This window comes from Rhinopithecus roxellana, chromosome 12, assembly GCF_007565055.1.
Source record: "Rhinopithecus roxellana isolate Shanxi Qingling chromosome 12, ASM756505v1, whole genome shotgun sequence".
NCBI lineage: Eukaryota > Metazoa > Chordata > Mammalia > Primates > Cercopithecidae > Rhinopithecus > Rhinopithecus roxellana.
In genome coordinates, this window is record NC_044560.1 from 107,479,869 (window position 1) to 107,495,934 (window position 16,066).

General features: G+C 49.3%; 1 protein-coding gene across 3 annotated transcripts in view; it reads right to left on the reverse strand.

Annotated features, from left to right (window-relative positions):
- ZNF541 (zinc finger protein 541) overlaps positions 1–11,285 on the reverse strand; it is a 34,572-nt gene extending 23,287 nt beyond the window's left edge. For all 3 annotated transcript variants that reach the window (XM_030913126.1, XM_030913125.1, XM_010377396.2), the window contains exons 1-3: positions 10,955–11,285; positions 5,823–6,063; positions 290–2,138 (exon numbers count right to left, since the gene is read on the reverse strand). In XM_030913126.1, the coding sequence (XP_030768986.1) occupies positions 290–2,138; positions 5,823–6,063; positions 10,955–11,261 (2,397 nt within the window). In that variant the 5' untranslated portion in view covers positions 11,262–11,285. The remainder of the gene's footprint in view (positions 1–289; positions 2,139–5,822; positions 6,064–10,954) is intronic.
- Positions 11,286–16,066: the final 4,781 nt, after the last annotated feature.

A 16,066-nucleotide genomic window follows, 5' to 3' on the forward strand; every position in this document is an offset into this window, starting at 1 on the left:
TCGCCATGTTGCCTAGGCTGATCTCGAATTCCTGAGCTCAAGCCGTTTCCCCACTTCGGCCTCCCATCCCAAAGGGCTGGGATTACAGGCCTAAGCCACCTAACCTGGCCTCATTTTGGCCTTTTTTTTTTTTTAGTGGGGAAAACCACAAACTTTCGGAACCTGAATTCCTTCCTTTGTAAAACTGCATCTAGCGATTCCCTGAAATGAAATAAAATGCCTGGACAACTAATAAATGCAAAGGAAACTCACTCCACTCTGGTCAGGCCACGTGAGAGAGAGCTGGTACCTGGATTCTGCTGAATATTGTCAGCTTGGACTTGGAGAGATCTGCGGGGGGCCCGGCCGATGAGAAGGAGGCCATGGCTACCTGGCTCGGAGAAGCGGCACAGCACATATCCATCTTCGCCTTTTCTTTCCGGAAGCCGGAGAATCGCGGGGCCCTGGGGTTGCCCAAGAGCCGGTAGCCTCCACCCCGGGAGCAGGGTGGGCCCCTTTCACATTTCGTGGTCCCTGAAGCCGTGCCATTCTCGGCTGGGGCCTGCTTCCCGGGCAGCGAGGCTCCCGGCGGCTCCTCCCCACCTAACTGGGTCTGCCGTTGGCCTGTGGAGGGGAAGATGTTCCCCAGGTCCAAGGTCCCTTTAGAGGATCGCAACCGCTTGGCCAGAGAAGAGATGTCTGGATTCCTGGAAGGGTCCAGAGACGGCGCTGCAAGGGGCGTTGGAACCGCGGCCACTTTCAGTCCCCCCTTTGCGTCTCGTCTCGTGCTGCCGGGGGAGGCCTCTCTGGAAACCCCGGGTGTGGTTTTTCTCCTGCGGGCTGGGGAGCCCTCTGCCTCGGGGTTTCCAGGGCCGGCATTGAGAGAGTCCACAGCAGGAGCCAGTGGCGGAAGCTGCTGCGGCCATGGCCCCTGCAGCGGCCTCAGGGCTGCCGGCTTGCCCTCAGGCGCCGGGAGCTGGGAGGCGGCTGCGGACACCTGGGCGTGGGAGAAGATCCGCTGGGACTTGGTGATCATCTGGAACACCTGCATCTGTTCGTGGCTCACAAGAGGCTCCTGCGACTTGAGGAAGAGCTGGCGGAAGAGCGGCGAGGCATCCGCAGGGAGCCCCCCAGACTTCTGGGCCTCCTGGAGGCCGGGCTCCCCGGGGTTCTGGCACAGGAAGGAGTCGCAGTCGAGCTTGCCCTTCCTGGGGGCGCAGGGGTCATCTTCTCCGCTGGCCGACCTGGGGTCGCTCAGGGCCTCCCCGAGGAGCGCGGGAGGGAAGGGCAGCGCGTCCTCCAGGCCGCCCCCGGGGACGGGCGGGGACTCCTCCGAGGGGGCGGCGCTGCTGGGTCCTGGGTCAGACTCGGAGCCCTCCCGCGACGGCACGGCCGGGGGCTTGTGGACAACAAACACGTTGTTTCCTTTGCTTTTGGGGCAGCCCGGCAGGTTCCGGAGCCACTGGAAGCTGTGGCTCGATGGCTGGGAACTGGCAGGGACCGTCTGGCCTCGGAAGAGAGGCAGGCAGGCGGGCACGGAGCCGCCCTCGGGCCAGCCCTCCGCGGTGGACCGGGCCTGGAGCAGCGCGGGATCCGGCTCAGGCTCTGACGGGTCGGAGGCGCCATTCTCGGCGGCCCTGGAATTAGGGGCTGCGAACACGTCAGTGGCCAACTCTTTCTGTGAGAGACGAGGCTCCTCGGGAAGCTTGGTGTCACACAGCGCTGTTGAGGCCGCGGGGGGACCGGCTGGGGTGCAGGAGGAGGACCCCGATGAGGCGGGGCAGGGACAGGCCGTGTTCCTCCCTTCGCTGTCTGAAGCCCCCGCTGGGGCCGGGCCAGGAGAAGGGGTCTTCTGGTGGACGATGCTGCTCACGATGCGGCGCAGGAGGTCCCGGTGGGGCAGGAGGGAGCCGGGGGACCTGGCCTCCGGGGGCACCAGAGACCGCAGGCTGCTAGAGGGAGGCTGGCCGGCCGACTCGTGGGCGTGGGGGGAGTCCCCGCAGGCCTCTTCCTCCGGGGGCGCTTCCTTCAGGATGCACAGGCCGTGCTGGACTTCGTAGTGGCGGCGCAGAGACCGGTAGTCGCAGTAGCTCTTGCTGCAGCCCTGCTCGATGCACACGAAGGGCTTTGTCTTCTGGTGGGTGAGCATGTGCCCGGTCCTGGAGCCACAGACACAAGCAGGGGCGTCACCGGGGCACCTGGGACCGGGCTTTCTGCTGTAGGACCCTGGAGGCCCCAAAGAGTCTGTGGTACAGTTGCACCACAATTCAGAAATTGTACTTAGCCCCCACGAGGAAAGACCACCCAGCAAACCCTGCTTTGGTCAAAGCCATCTGGCAGGGGCGTTCCTCTCCCTCACCTTTAAGCAAACCCCTTACAGAAAAGTAAAAAAATCCAGCGGGGCACAGTGGCTCATGCCTATAATTCCAGCACTCTGGGAGGCCGAGGTGGGTGGATCACTACTTGAGGTCAGGAGTTTGAGACCAGCCTGGCCAACACGGTAAAACCCGTCTCTACTAAAAATACGAAAAATTAGCTGGGTGTGGTGGCACATGCCTGTAATCCCAGCTACTGGGGAGGCTGAAGCAAGAGAATCACTTGTACTCAGTAGGTGAAGGTTGCAGTGAGCCCAGATCGCACCACTTGCACTCCAGCCTGGGTGGCAGAGTAAGATTCTATCTCAGTAAATAAATAAATAAATAAATAAATAAATAAATAAATAAATAAATAAATAAATAAAATTTTAAAAAAGAAAAATAAATCCACTGAGGCCAGATCAGACTTCTCCAGAGTGGGTTCCCAAGGAACACACAGAGCTCCAGAGTTGCTCCTCGAGGACTTTGGCACAGCTGATAAATAAGTTTTGAAAAAACACCATTCACTCCTTGGAGGTTCACAATGCACAGTAGCAAATTTAATTAATTTTTTGCTTTAGAGGCGGAGTCTTGCTCTTATCACCCAGGCTGGAGTGCAATGGCACGATCTTGGCTTACTGCAACTCTGTCCCCCAGGTTCCAGCAATTCTTGTGCCTCAGGCTCCAAGTAGCTGGGACTACAGGTGCGTGCCACCACGCCCAGCTAATTTTTGTATTTTTAGTAGAGATGGGGTTTTGCCTTGTTGGCCAAGCTGGTGTCGAACTCCTGACCTCAAGTGATCTGCCCGCCTCAGCCTCCCAAAGTGCTGGGATTACAGGCGTGAGCCACTGTGCCCAGTGCACAGTAGCAAATTTAAAAGCCACACAGAGAGAGACCTGTTTAACTTTCAGTGTCTCTCAAACTTATTTGCCCAGAGTACTGTTTTTTGGTTTTGTTTTCAAAAAGCCCCTATTAGCATTCCTGAGAACCAGAATTCTGCAGAATAGACTGGAGGAGATGCTAACTTGGGTATGATCCTTCCTTTAACAAAGGAATCTGTGCCTTACCATAGGAGACCCCTAAGAAGATGCTACCTGGAACCCCGCACAGCAAAGAAAGCCCAATCCATAGAAACATTATACAGCCGGCCGGGCGCGGTGGCTCAAGCCTGTAATCCCAGCACTTTGGGAGGCCGAGACAGGCGGATCACGAGGTCAGGAGATCGAGACCATCCTGGCTAACCCGGCGAAACCCCGTCTCTACTGAAAAATACAAAAAACTAGCCGGGCGAGGTGGCGGGCGCCTGTAGTCCCAGCTACTCGGGAGGCTGAGGCAGGAGAATGGCGGAAACCCGGGAGGCGGAGCTTGCAGTGAGCTGAGATCTGGCCACTGCACTCCAGCCTGGGCGACAGAGCGAGACTCCGTCTCAAAAAAAAAAAAAAAACATTATACAGCCAACCAACCAAATGTGCTCACCCTCGGCCTCTGTCTGAGGGAAGCAACAGAGAGGGAATCAGGAGACTGATTCTACCCCCAGCTGTTACCAACTTGGTGACATGAGCAAATCGGCTCCTTTTCCTGGGGTAGGTGTGGGTGAGAGGATAAGATGAAAGATGGATTAGTCAAAGCCCCTTGTGAAAGGGAGGAGCACAGTAAGAATGCAAGGTACTTTCATCTCCCACTTGCAGGTCTCCTGGTTTGAAAACGTGTTTCCTTTCCCCACAGGCAAGACAAGCTTATCATTTCCAAGACATTAAGCGGTGGCTCACACCTGTAATCCCAGCACTTTGGGGAAGCTGAGTCACGAGGATCACTTGAGGCCAGGAGTTCTAGACTCCTGGCCAATATGGAGAAACCCTGTCTCTACTAAAAATACAAAAATTAGCCAGGCATGGTAGTGCATGCCTGTAGTCCCAGCTACTCAAGAGGATGAGGCAGGAAAATCGCTTGAACCCAGGAGGCAGAGGCTGCAGTGAGCTGAGATCACACCACACCACTGCACTCCAGCCTGAGTGACAGAACAAGACTGTCTAAAAAAAAAAAAACAGAAATTTGCTCCTGACGCTTTTTAAGTTAAAAGGAACAGAATGTTTGGGAGGCCGAGACGGGCGGATCACGAGGTCAGGAGATCGAGACCATCCTGGCTAACATGGTGAAACCCCGTCTCTACTAAAAAATACAAAAAACTAGCCGGGCGAGGTGGCAGGCGCCTGTAGTCCCAGCTACTTGGGAGGCTGAGGCAGGAGAATGGCGTAACCCGGGAGGCGGAGCTTGCAGTGAGCTGAGATCCGGCCACTGCACTCCAGCCCAGGCGACAGAGCGAGACTCCGTCTCAAAAAAAAAAAAAAAAAAGGAACAGAATGAGTTTTTTAAAAAAGAAACAAACAAAAAAACAAAAAAAGAAAAACAAGGCTAGGGCCAGGCGCAGTGGCTCATGCTTGTAAACCCAGCATTTTGGGAGGCTGAGGCGGGTGGATCACGAGGTCAGGAGTTTCAGACCAGCCTGGCCAATATGGTGAAACCCCATCTCTACTAAAAATATAAAAATTAGCTGGGCAGGGTGGCGAGCACCTGTAGTCCCAGCTGCTCGGGAGGCTGAGGCAGGAGAATCGCTTGAACCCAGGAGGTAAAGGTTTTAGTTAGCCGAGATGAAGCCACTGCACTCCAGCCTGGGTGACAGAGTAAGACTCTGTCTCAAAAAAAAAAAAAAAAAAGGAAAAAAGAAAAGAAAAACAAGGGTTAATGCTCCATTGCCATGTTCTAGAAGCAGGTGTCTCATGTTTCATGTCCTGTGCTATCCCAACACAGACAACGCTGATCCCCTTTCCTCAGACACCTACCAGACAGTAAGGACATAGCTCTATAAAGTTAGCCCAACTCCTCCCATAACACAATTGACTCAGGAGCCAGCTGTTAGGTGTTTTTAACCCACAAGGGGCCCGTCTGCAAACAGAAGCAGTGGCTTCCCCACAGGTATGAATTTAGGGACTGGAACGGCACCCACTCTCTTCCCCGCGCTCTGATAGTATGAGAAGAACAGAGTGGGTGGGGTGTGGTGGCTCACACCTGTAATCCCAGCACTTTGGGAGGCTGAGGCAGGAGGATCACTTGAGGTCAGGAGTTTAAGACCAGCCTGGCCAACATGGCGAAACCCTGTCTCTACTAAAAATAATACAAAATTTAGCGGGCATGGTGGCAGGAGCCTGTAATCCCAGCTACTCAGGAGGCTGAGGCAGAAGAATCACTTGAAACCAGGAGGCGGAGGTTGCACTGAGCTGAGATCATGCCACTACACTCCAGCCTGGATGACAGACAAAAAAAAAAGAGAATGGAGTGGCTGTGGCTGCAGCTGAGCAGAGGTTATACACATCTGGAAAACCCAACAGAGGACGAGACAGGTTGATCTGGGAGGACAGGAAGAAGACCCAGGAACACATCCCCACCCCCAGCCCCTGAACAGACGTTTTTCTGACCAGACTCCTACATACAGGTGGTCCTGGCGCTTAAAGGCCTTGCTGCAGATTTTGCAGACGTGCTTCCTTTCCTGGCTGTGCGTCAGGTAGTGCTTGCTCAGAGAACTGGCACTGCTGAAAACCTTCCCGCACAGGCTGCAGTCCAGAAGTGGGTTTTGAGGGGAACTGTGCTGCCGCTTTCCTTTCCTGGCACTCCCCGAGGTGGCTCTTCCTCCTTCGTCAGCCTCTTTAGCCTTAAGCACACCTAGCCCCAGGTCTAAACAGAGGGAGAAAGCACAGGTTATACACAGCCAAGGAAACCAAGCGAAAAGCGCGGCTAAGGCACTCCACACCTCTTAGAGCCATGGTGGCCTTGTAAGTGTCGCACAGGAACTCTTGCTCCACACAAAGTAAACAAGGTTCAGGAGCAGGTGAGGGGAACAGAAGCCCTGCAGGACAGCACCCGGACCTGGTGCCATGCGTGGAGGGATGACTGCAGGCTGAAGCCCTTCCAGAGCATTGTGACCGCAGTGGGCTGGGCTTTACGACCACACCATCACCTGGTACTTTTGGAAGGGCAATTAGAAATACATTATCCAAAACCTTGGAAAAGTGGAAATCCTTGCACACACCCAATTCTGTTTTTGGGTTTTCACATAAGGAAATAAATGTAGCTTTGTACAAAGATCTAGCTGCAAGGGAGTAAACTGTCATATTGCTTTTCCTGGTGAAATTTTATAAACAACCTAATATCTGGGTTGGGCATGGTAGTTCACACCTGTAATCCCAGCACTTTGGGAGGCCGAGGCAGGTGGATCATTTGAGGTCAGGAGTTCAGGACGAGCCTGGCGAACAAGGTGAAACCCTGTCTCTACCAAAAATACAAAAATTCGCTGGGCATGGTGGTATGTGCCTGTAATCCTAGCTATCTAGGAGGCTGAGGCACGAGAACTGCTTGAACCCAGGAGGCAGAAGCTGCAGTAAGCTGAGATCGCACCACTGCACTCCAGCCTGGGCAACACAGCGGGACTCTAAGCAAAAAAAAGAAAGAAAGAAAGAAAGAGAATCAGATGGACTAGCAGGATTATGAGCTGGTTTTATTTTCCTCTTTTTGTATAGGTAAATTGTTTACATTTTATGTATCCCTTGGATAAAATGATAAAATATATAGTTATGAATCACATAGCCCAAGGAATAGCTAAAGGAACTGGGAATATTCAGTTTGGAGAGGGCAGATGTCCTCAAATACCTGAAGGGCCAGTGTACACAGGAGACGGCAGATTGCTTCTATCTTGCTCCAAGGGACAGAGCTAGGCTTGGTGAATGAAAATTAAAGGGAAGCTGACCTCACACCACTGGAAACATACGGCCATGGATGCAAGGACTTAGCCTCGCTCACGGCTGTGTTCTCAAGTGCTAGAGTTCCCATTTTGGCACCCATAGGCACTCAATAACTGTATGTTAGATGAAGGAATAATAAAAGATTTTTCTACTTTTTAGATTGATCTGAAAGGTGCATTAGACTGCCCCCCCCCCCCGCTTTTTTTTTTTGAGACTGAGTCTTACTCTGTTGCCCAGGCTGAAGTGCAGTGGCGCAATCTCGGCTCACTGCAACCTCTGCCTCCCAGGTTCAAGCCTCAGCCTCCTCAGTAGCTGGGACTACAGGTACCCACCACCACGCCCAACTAACTTTGTATTTTCAGTAGAGATGGGGTTTTACCATGTTGGCCAGGCTGGTCACGAACTTCTGGCCTCAGGTGATCCACCCACCTCGGCCTCCCCAAGTGCTGGGATTACAGGTGTGAGCCACCGTGCCCGGCCTGCCTTTTTAATTTCTTATTTCTTATTATTTTCCTAATAGAGATGGGGGTCTCAATATGTTGTCCAGGCTAGAGTGCAGGGTTTATTCACAGACGAAATCACAGCTCACTGCAGCCTTGAACTCCTGGGCGTGAGCAGTCCTTCTGACTCAGCCTCCCAAGCAGGTGAGACTACAGGTGCACACCACCATGCCCAGCTAATTTTTAATTTTATTTCTTGAGACAGGGTTTTATTCTGTCACCCAGGCTGGAGTACAATGGTGCGATCACAGCTTATTGCAGTCTCTAAGTCCTGGGCTCATGTGATCCTCCCACCTCAGCCTCCTGAGCAGCTGGGACTACACGGGCCACCACCACTGCCAGCTGATTTTTAAATTGTTATTTGTTGTACAGACAGGGTCTCACTATGTTGCCCAGGTTGGTCTCAATCTCCTGAACTCAAGCAATCCTCCTGACTTGCCTCCCAAAGTGCTGGGATTATAGGCGTGAACCATACATAACACCTGGTTTAAACTGCCTTATGAGATGGCAAGTTTGTTTGTTTGTTTGTTTGTTTATTGAGATGGAGTCTCATTCTGTTGCCCAGGCTGGAGTGCAATGGTGCCATCTTGGCTCACTGCAACCTCTGCTTCCCAGGTTCAAGTGATTCTCCTGCCTCAGCCTCCTGAGTAGCTGGGATTATAGACGCCTGCTACCATGCCAGGCTAATCCTTGTATTTTTAGTAGAGACGGGGTTTCGCCATGTTGGCCAGGCTGGTCTGAAACTTCTGGCCTCAAGCAATCATCCCACCTCAGCCTCCCAAAGTTCTGGGATTACAAAGTATCCCAGTGCAGCTACTGCACTCAGCCAAGGCGGCAAGTTTAGAAATAATCGTTTATCAGGGATGCTATGGAGATGGGACCCAAGAATTCAATGGGCCAGGGCATGGGAAAAGCAGGAGGCTGCTCTAAAGGATCCAAATGTGCAAATTCTCTGTGGCTCATGAGATACAGTGTGACAGACACAGCAGAACGGAAACTGGGCTGGGAGTCTTGAGGCCTAGACTCTCCTCCCAATCCTGCCAATGGCCATTTGTCATGGAACTTGCTTGGCCTTCATCTTTGACCTCTGAGCAATTACTATAATGAGTAATCAAATAACTCCAACAGTTCAAACAAGGAAAAACCTGGCTCCCTCAGGCGAAAGTCCTTAGCCCTATTCAGTCACTTTAAAATGCCTATTAAAGCAACTATTAAACTAGAAAACAAAACATTTCTAAAAATTGGCAAGGAGGCTGGGCATGGTGGCTTATGCCTGTAATCTCAGCACTTTGGGAGGCCGAGGAGGGTGGATCATGAGGTCAGGAGTTCGAGACCAGTCTGGCCAAGATGGTGAAACCCCATGTCTACTAAAAATACAAAAATTAGCCAGGCACGGTGGCGGACGCCTGTAATCCCAGCTACTTGGGAGGTTGAGGCAGGAGAATTGCTTGAACCCGGGAGGCAGAGGTTGCAGTGAGCCAAGATTGCGCCACTGCACTCTAACCTGGTGACAGAGCAAGACTCCATCTCAAAAAATTAATTAGTTAATTAATTAACTAATTAATTAATTAAATAAAATAAATTTTTTAAAAATTGGCTTGGACACTGAAAAACAGGCAAACAGAGGCACTAGCTGGGGAAGTCACTTCATCTTCTTAGAAAACAGTGTTATAAGGGCTCTACAGTTTTTTAACATTTATTGATTTGTTGAGACAGAGTCTCATTCTGTTGCCCAGCCCGGAGTACAGTGGCTCAGCTCACTGTAATCTCCACCTCCCAGATTCAAGCAATTCTCCTGCCTCAGCCTCCTGAGTGTCTGGGATTATAGGCGCCCGCCACCATGTCAGGTTAATTCTTTTTTTTTCTTTTGAGACGGAGTCTCGCTCTGTCGCCCAGGCTGGAGTGCAGTGGCACGATCTCGGCTCACTGCAAGCTCCGCCTCCTGGGTTCACGCCATTCTCCTGCTTCAGCCTCCCGAGTAACTGGGACTACAGGCGCCCGCCACCACGCCCGGCTAATTTTTTGTATTTTTAGTAGAGACGGGGTTTCACCATATTAGCCAGGATGGTCTCGATCTCCTGACCTCGTGATCCGCCTACCTCGGCCTCCCAAAGTGCTGGGATTACAGACATGAGCCACCGCGCCCGGCTTTTTTTTTTTTTTTTTGAGACGGAGTCTTGCTCTTTCGCCAGGCTGGAGTGCAGTGGTGTGATCTGCCCGCCTCAGCCTCCCAAAGTGCTAGGATTATAGCCATGAGCCACCATGTCTGGCCAGAGCTATAAAATTATTTAATGCGGCCAGGCGCGGTGGCTCAAACCTGTAATCACAGCACTTTGGGAGGCCTAGACGGGCGGATCACGAGGTCAGGAGATCGAGACCATCCTGGCTAACACAGTGAAACCCTGTCTCTACTAAAAAAAAATACAAAAAACTAGCCGGGCGAGGTGGCGGGCGTCTGTGGTCCCAGCTACTCAGGAGGCTGAGGCAGAATGGCGTAAACCCAGGAGGCGGAGCTTGCAGTGAGCTGAAATCCGGCCACTGCACTCCAGCCTGGGTGACAGAGCGACACTCCGTCTCAAAAAAAAAAAAAAAAAAAAAAATATTTAATGCTCCGTCTGGGTAAACTGACTTTGAGGAAAATATTCAAAGAACTAATGCAAAAGAAAACTCAACATGTACAAAGTTGTTCACAGAAACACTTTAACAGTCCAAACAGCAAGAATATGGTCTGTGGAATAGCTATTTCAGTGACCCTCAGTATGAAGGTCTACCTTCAGTATGAAAGCAAATACACCAACTCTTACAATTTAAATGAAATTACATACTTAATATTATCTCTGCAAGACTATGTATGTCTGACTTCACCTATGTGTTTAAAAATTTACAAGTGAGGTCAGGCATGGTGGCTCACACCTGTAGTCCCAAGCACTTTGGGAGGCCAAGGTGGGCAGATTTCTTGAGCTCAGGAGTTTGAGACCAGACTGGGAAACACAGTAAAACCCCTTCTCTACTAAAAATACAAAAGTTAGCTGGGCACGGTGGCACACACTTGTAATCCCAGCTACTCAGGAGGCTGAGGCAGGAGAATCACTTGAACCCGGAAGCCAGAAGTTGCAGTGAGCCGAGATTGTACCACTATACTCTGCCTAAAACAAACAAAAAAAGAATTGGGGAACAATTCCCAAGTAGGAAAAAAGGTGACTGTTCCCTAAGTCACCTGTAGGAGGGAAAAATTTTCTTAACCAATCCATGCAGAATCAGTCCCTAGCTGGCCACAGAAACTGTCGAACATCCTGCAGGGCCTTTCTACCCAGGTGACAGCCTCACCTTGTAAGGATGCCTGAGACTCCGAATCTGCATACTCCTCCAGCAGCTTCACAGAATCACTGTCCTTTCCTGAGTACAGGGACAGGGTGTCTAAGTTGTCCTCCAGCACCTCGTTGGACATGTTAGGCGTTGGGAGGTTGGCGTCCGGGTCCAAACCACTCAGGCCAGCATAGAGCAGGTCTCGCGTGTTGGGACCCAGATCCCGGTTGAGGGTGTCACTGCAGTTGAGCCCTTGGCTCTCTGAAAATGAAGGGAGGTGCATTTCTGACGGGAGGGCACCCTCGTCTCCAAGGCTGTACTGGTCCATGGCTCTCCACTGCCAGGTCTTGGCCAAGAGCTACTCTCTGGATAAGCAGAACCATGTAAGGAGACAGGGAGGAGAGAGCCCTTGATGGCAACTAATTCCTGAAAATGAAGCAGGAAGAATGAAGGTTATTAGGTGGCAAAACAGCATTATGGGCAGAGCACGGACTTGCAATTCAAGCAGACCTCGATCTGGGTCTGTTCTCTGCCCCATAACAGTCATGTGGCTTTGGGCAAGTCACTTAAGCTCCACGAGCCCCAGGTGTCTCATCTGTAAACTGGGTGTAAGAGTACCTCCTTCATAAGGTTGTTGTGAGGAATAAGTAAAAGTACTTCCAGCAACATGGTGGACTGAACTGACCTCTTCCTCCAGCTATAAACATTTACATGTGTAACAAAAGGCTTGTGTAAAAAATTACATGTGTAATTTTTTAACACATAGCCTCGGTCAAAAGACAGGAAAAATCCCAAGTGCCAGCAGCAACAAGAAAACTCAATGCTGGAAGTGTAAGCTCATGTAGGCCCCAGGGGAAAATCAGAATCAGATACAGGGCCTAGAGCCATTTGTCTAATATGGTGGCCACTAGCTCCATGTGGCTCTGAAGTACTTGATTTTTCTTTTCATTTTTTACTGATATCAAATTAAAAATGGATAATATATTTTTTTAAGATACGGGGTCTCACTATGGTGCCCAGGCTGGTCTTGAACTCCTGGGCTCATGCGATCCTCCCACCTTGGCCTCCCAAAGTGCTGAGATTATAGGCGTGAACCAACACACATGGCCCTGTGAAGCACTTGAAATGTGATTGGCCCGAATTGAGACAGGCTGTGAGTGTAAAATATAACCTGGATTTGGAAAACTTAGTACCAAAAAAATGTCAATTTAATAAGTTTCTATATAGATTAAATGTGAAATGATAATATTTTTTCTTCTTTTTTTGAGATGGAGTCTCATTCTGTCGCCCAAGCTGGAGTGCAGTGGCGGGATCTCGGCTCACTGCAACCTCCGCCTCCCAGGTTCAAGTAATTCTCCTGCCTTAGCATCCTGAGTAGCTGGGACTATAGGCACACGCCACCACACCCAGATAATTTTTGTATTTTTAGTAGAGATGGGGTTTCACCGTGTTTCCCAGGCTGGTCTCAAACTCCTGAACTTAGGTGATCCACGTGACTTGGCCTCCGAAAGTAGTGGGATTACAGGTGTGAGCCACTGCGCCCAGCCTGCAATGATAATATTTTCTATATAATGGGCTAAATGCAACATGTTATTAAAGTTAACTTCATCTGCTTATCTTTTTAATGTGGCTTCTAGGAAATTTAGATTATATATGGCTCATATTCTGTATTATCGAATGCTGCCCTGGAGGCTGGGACCTGGGATGATAACAGACATGTGAGAGAAGGAAACAGGGCCTTGAGTTCCCAGGAAACGGAGGCCTGGCGCCCTGGAAGAGCTGAACCATCCACAGGAAAACTAAATAAATGAAAAGAAAAGCTTCACGCAAGCCTAGAAAAGCACCCCCAAGAACTAGAAAAAAATAGCACAGTGAGAGATGACAAAGCCGAACATTCTATGAGTCTACAAAAGAATGATAATTACCCTGATGGCAAACTTCTCAACAGAAACAAGCCTCGAAGATAAGAATATCATCAATGGACTAAGGACAAGTCAGCCAGCACTGAGCTCAACATACAGGCATGAGAGAGGGAGGCAGGAGGCTGGGTGCCAGGGTTCACACCTGTAACCCCAACACTTTGGGAGGCAGAGGAGGGACGATTGCTTGAGGCCAAGAGTTTGAGAGCAGCCTGGGCAACACAGCAAGACTGGCTTCTATAAAAAATTAAAATAATAGCCAGGCGTGGGGGCATCTATCTGTAGTCCCAGTTATTCAGAAGGCTGAGGCAGGACCATCACTTCAGCCTGGGAGCCTATAGACTTTTACACACAAGGCCTAAGAATCTACCTTATAGACGCTGGTCCAAAAAATGACTAAAAGTTTTGAGTCATTTGGGAAAAAAAAAAAAAAGAGATGATGATAATGTCATACTTTTAAGTTTGCACACTAAAAGAATCTAAGTATAACCACCAAGAGAAGAAAAATAAACCACATGAACATCTAAACTAGTAGAATTTATTCCCCCCAAAATGGGTGGCAGGGGCTGGGAGAGCAGAGTTTACTTCAAAATACTGCAGGGAAAAGAGAGAAAAGACTCATAGTACTGTAATTAGGAATTAAAGAGGAAACACATCACTAATCACCTTAGCAAAAACAAAAACGATTATAAAAGAATACTATAAACAACTGTATCAATTAAAAAATTAGATAACTTAGATACATTAACTTAGTTATTTAAATTAGATACAACAAATTAGATAACAGATTAAAATGGGCAAATTGCTAGAAATATACAAATTACCAAAACTGACTCAAGAAGAAACAGAATTTCTTTCTTTTTTTTTTTGAGATGGAGTTTCGCTCTGTTGCCCAGGCTGGAGTGCAGTGGCGCAATCTCGGCTTGCTGCATCCTTCGCCTCCTGGGTTTAAGCAATTCTCTGCCTCAGCCTCCCGAGTAGCTGGGATTACAGGCACCCACCACCACGACCAGCTAATTCTGTTTTGTATTTTTAGTAGAGATGGGTTTCACCATCTTGGCCAGGCTGATCTTGAACTCCTGACACTGTGATCCACCTGCCTCAGCCTCCCAAAGTGCTGGGATTATAGGCGTGAGCCACCACGCCCAGCCAAGAAACAGAATTTCTGAATAGACCTGTGAGAAATAAAAGACTGGGTCAGGCACAGTGGCTCATGGCTGTAATCGCGGCACTTTGGGAGGCCGCGGTGGGCAGATCACCAGAGGTCAGGAGGTTGAGGCACAGGAATCACTTGAACAGTGGTTGTCTGTCTGACCTGTCAGTGGCTCCCTGAAAGCCTAATGCAAAGATCTTGCCTTTTTTGTGCCTAACTTGGAACTCTCTGGGGTGCAGTGTGGCTACGTGTAGGGCGTTTGTTACAAACATTAAAGTCAAATGAACTAGACGCTGCAGCCTGGCACAAAAGATATTGACTGGGGCAAACAATTGACATGCTAAAAGCCAGGGAGGAAAAGCTGGGAAGTTAGAAATAAAGGCTTTGAAAAGTAAACCAGGTGCAGTGGTTCATGCCTGTTTTCCCAGCATTTTGGGAGGCTGAGGCAGGTGAATCACCTGACATCAGGAGTTTGAGACCAGCATGGCCAACATGGCAAAACCCCATCTCTACTAAAAACTCAAAAATTAGCTGGGCATGGTGTCAGGTGCCTGTAATCCCAGCTACTTGGGAGGCTGAGGCAGGAGAATCACTTGAACCTGGGCGGCGGAGGTTGCAATGAGCCAAGATTGTGCCACTGCACTCCAGCCTAGGAGACAAGGGCAAAATTCTGTCTCAAAAAAAAAAAAAAAAAAATCCATATTGGCAGTTTCTTATAAAGCTAAATATAGTATTTTTTTCTGCATCTATTTGATGATTGTAATATATATATGTATAAAATCTTATCATGCAATCCAGCAGCTATACTCCTAGGCATCCAACCAACTGAGCTGAAAACTTCAGTCCACACAAAAACCTGCACACACATGTTTAGAGCAGCTTTGTTCATAACTGCCCCAAACTGGAAGCAATCAAGACATCCCTGAATAGGTGAATGGATCAACAAACTGTGGAACATCCAGACAATGGAATGTTCTTCAGCAATAGAAAGCAATAAGCTATCAAGCCACAAAATGACATGGAGGAACCTTAAATGCACATTGCTAAGTGAAGGAAGCCAGTATGAAAACATGACATACTGAAAAAAAAGACAAGACTACATACTGTGAGACTCCAACTATACCACATTCTGGAAAAAGGAAAACTATAGAGACAATAAAAAGATCGGCAGTTGTGTGGTTTGGCGGGTGAGGAGTGAAACTATTTTTGCATGATAATCTAATGGCACATATCTGACATTATACCATAGTCAAAACCCACAAAACTATACAACACAGAGGCTGAGCTCTGGCTGGGTGTGGTGGCTTACACCTGTAATCCCAGCACTTTGGCCCAGGAGTTTGACACCAACCTGGATAACAAAGTCAGACCCTGTCTCTACGAAAAAAAAAAATTTTTCATTAGCCGGGCATGGTGGCACGTGCTTGTGGTTTCAGTTACTTGGGAGGCTGAGGAGGGTGAATCGCTTGAGCCTGAGAGTTGGAGGCTGCAATGAGCTATGATTGCACCACTGCACTCAGGTCTGGGTAACACAGCGAGACCCTGTCTCAAAATAATTAATTAATTTTAAAAAAAATTTAAAAACCCAAACGAATAAAAAAAGAGCTTCCACATATTCCTAGGAATTTAGAAGGCGTCATCTCAGGGTGGGCACATATTTGGAAAGGACCAGAGAAGGCTTCCAAACTCTCACCTCTCGCTGACCTTCGCTCTGTGCAGGCAGAGTGAAGGCGAAGGTAGGGTTGTTAACCGCCTGCCTGAGTGTGGAAGGAGTGCCGTGCTGCAAGTACTGGAAGTTTTTTGGTTTTGTTTTATGTTTTGTTTTTTTTTTTGCTCCAGGAGTTTAAGGCGATCTCTGCTAAGTCACTAGCTGACCACTAAACTAACAGAACAGTCTACTGACCACACCCCACAAAGAACACAGTCTTTACAAAAATAGCTTAGAAAAGCCACTAAACAAACAGTTACAACCCACAATAAGCAGCAACAACCAAGCCTGAGGACAGGGAAGAAAGGAAAGATCCCATTCCCAGAGTGACCAGATTGCAATATGCAATATTG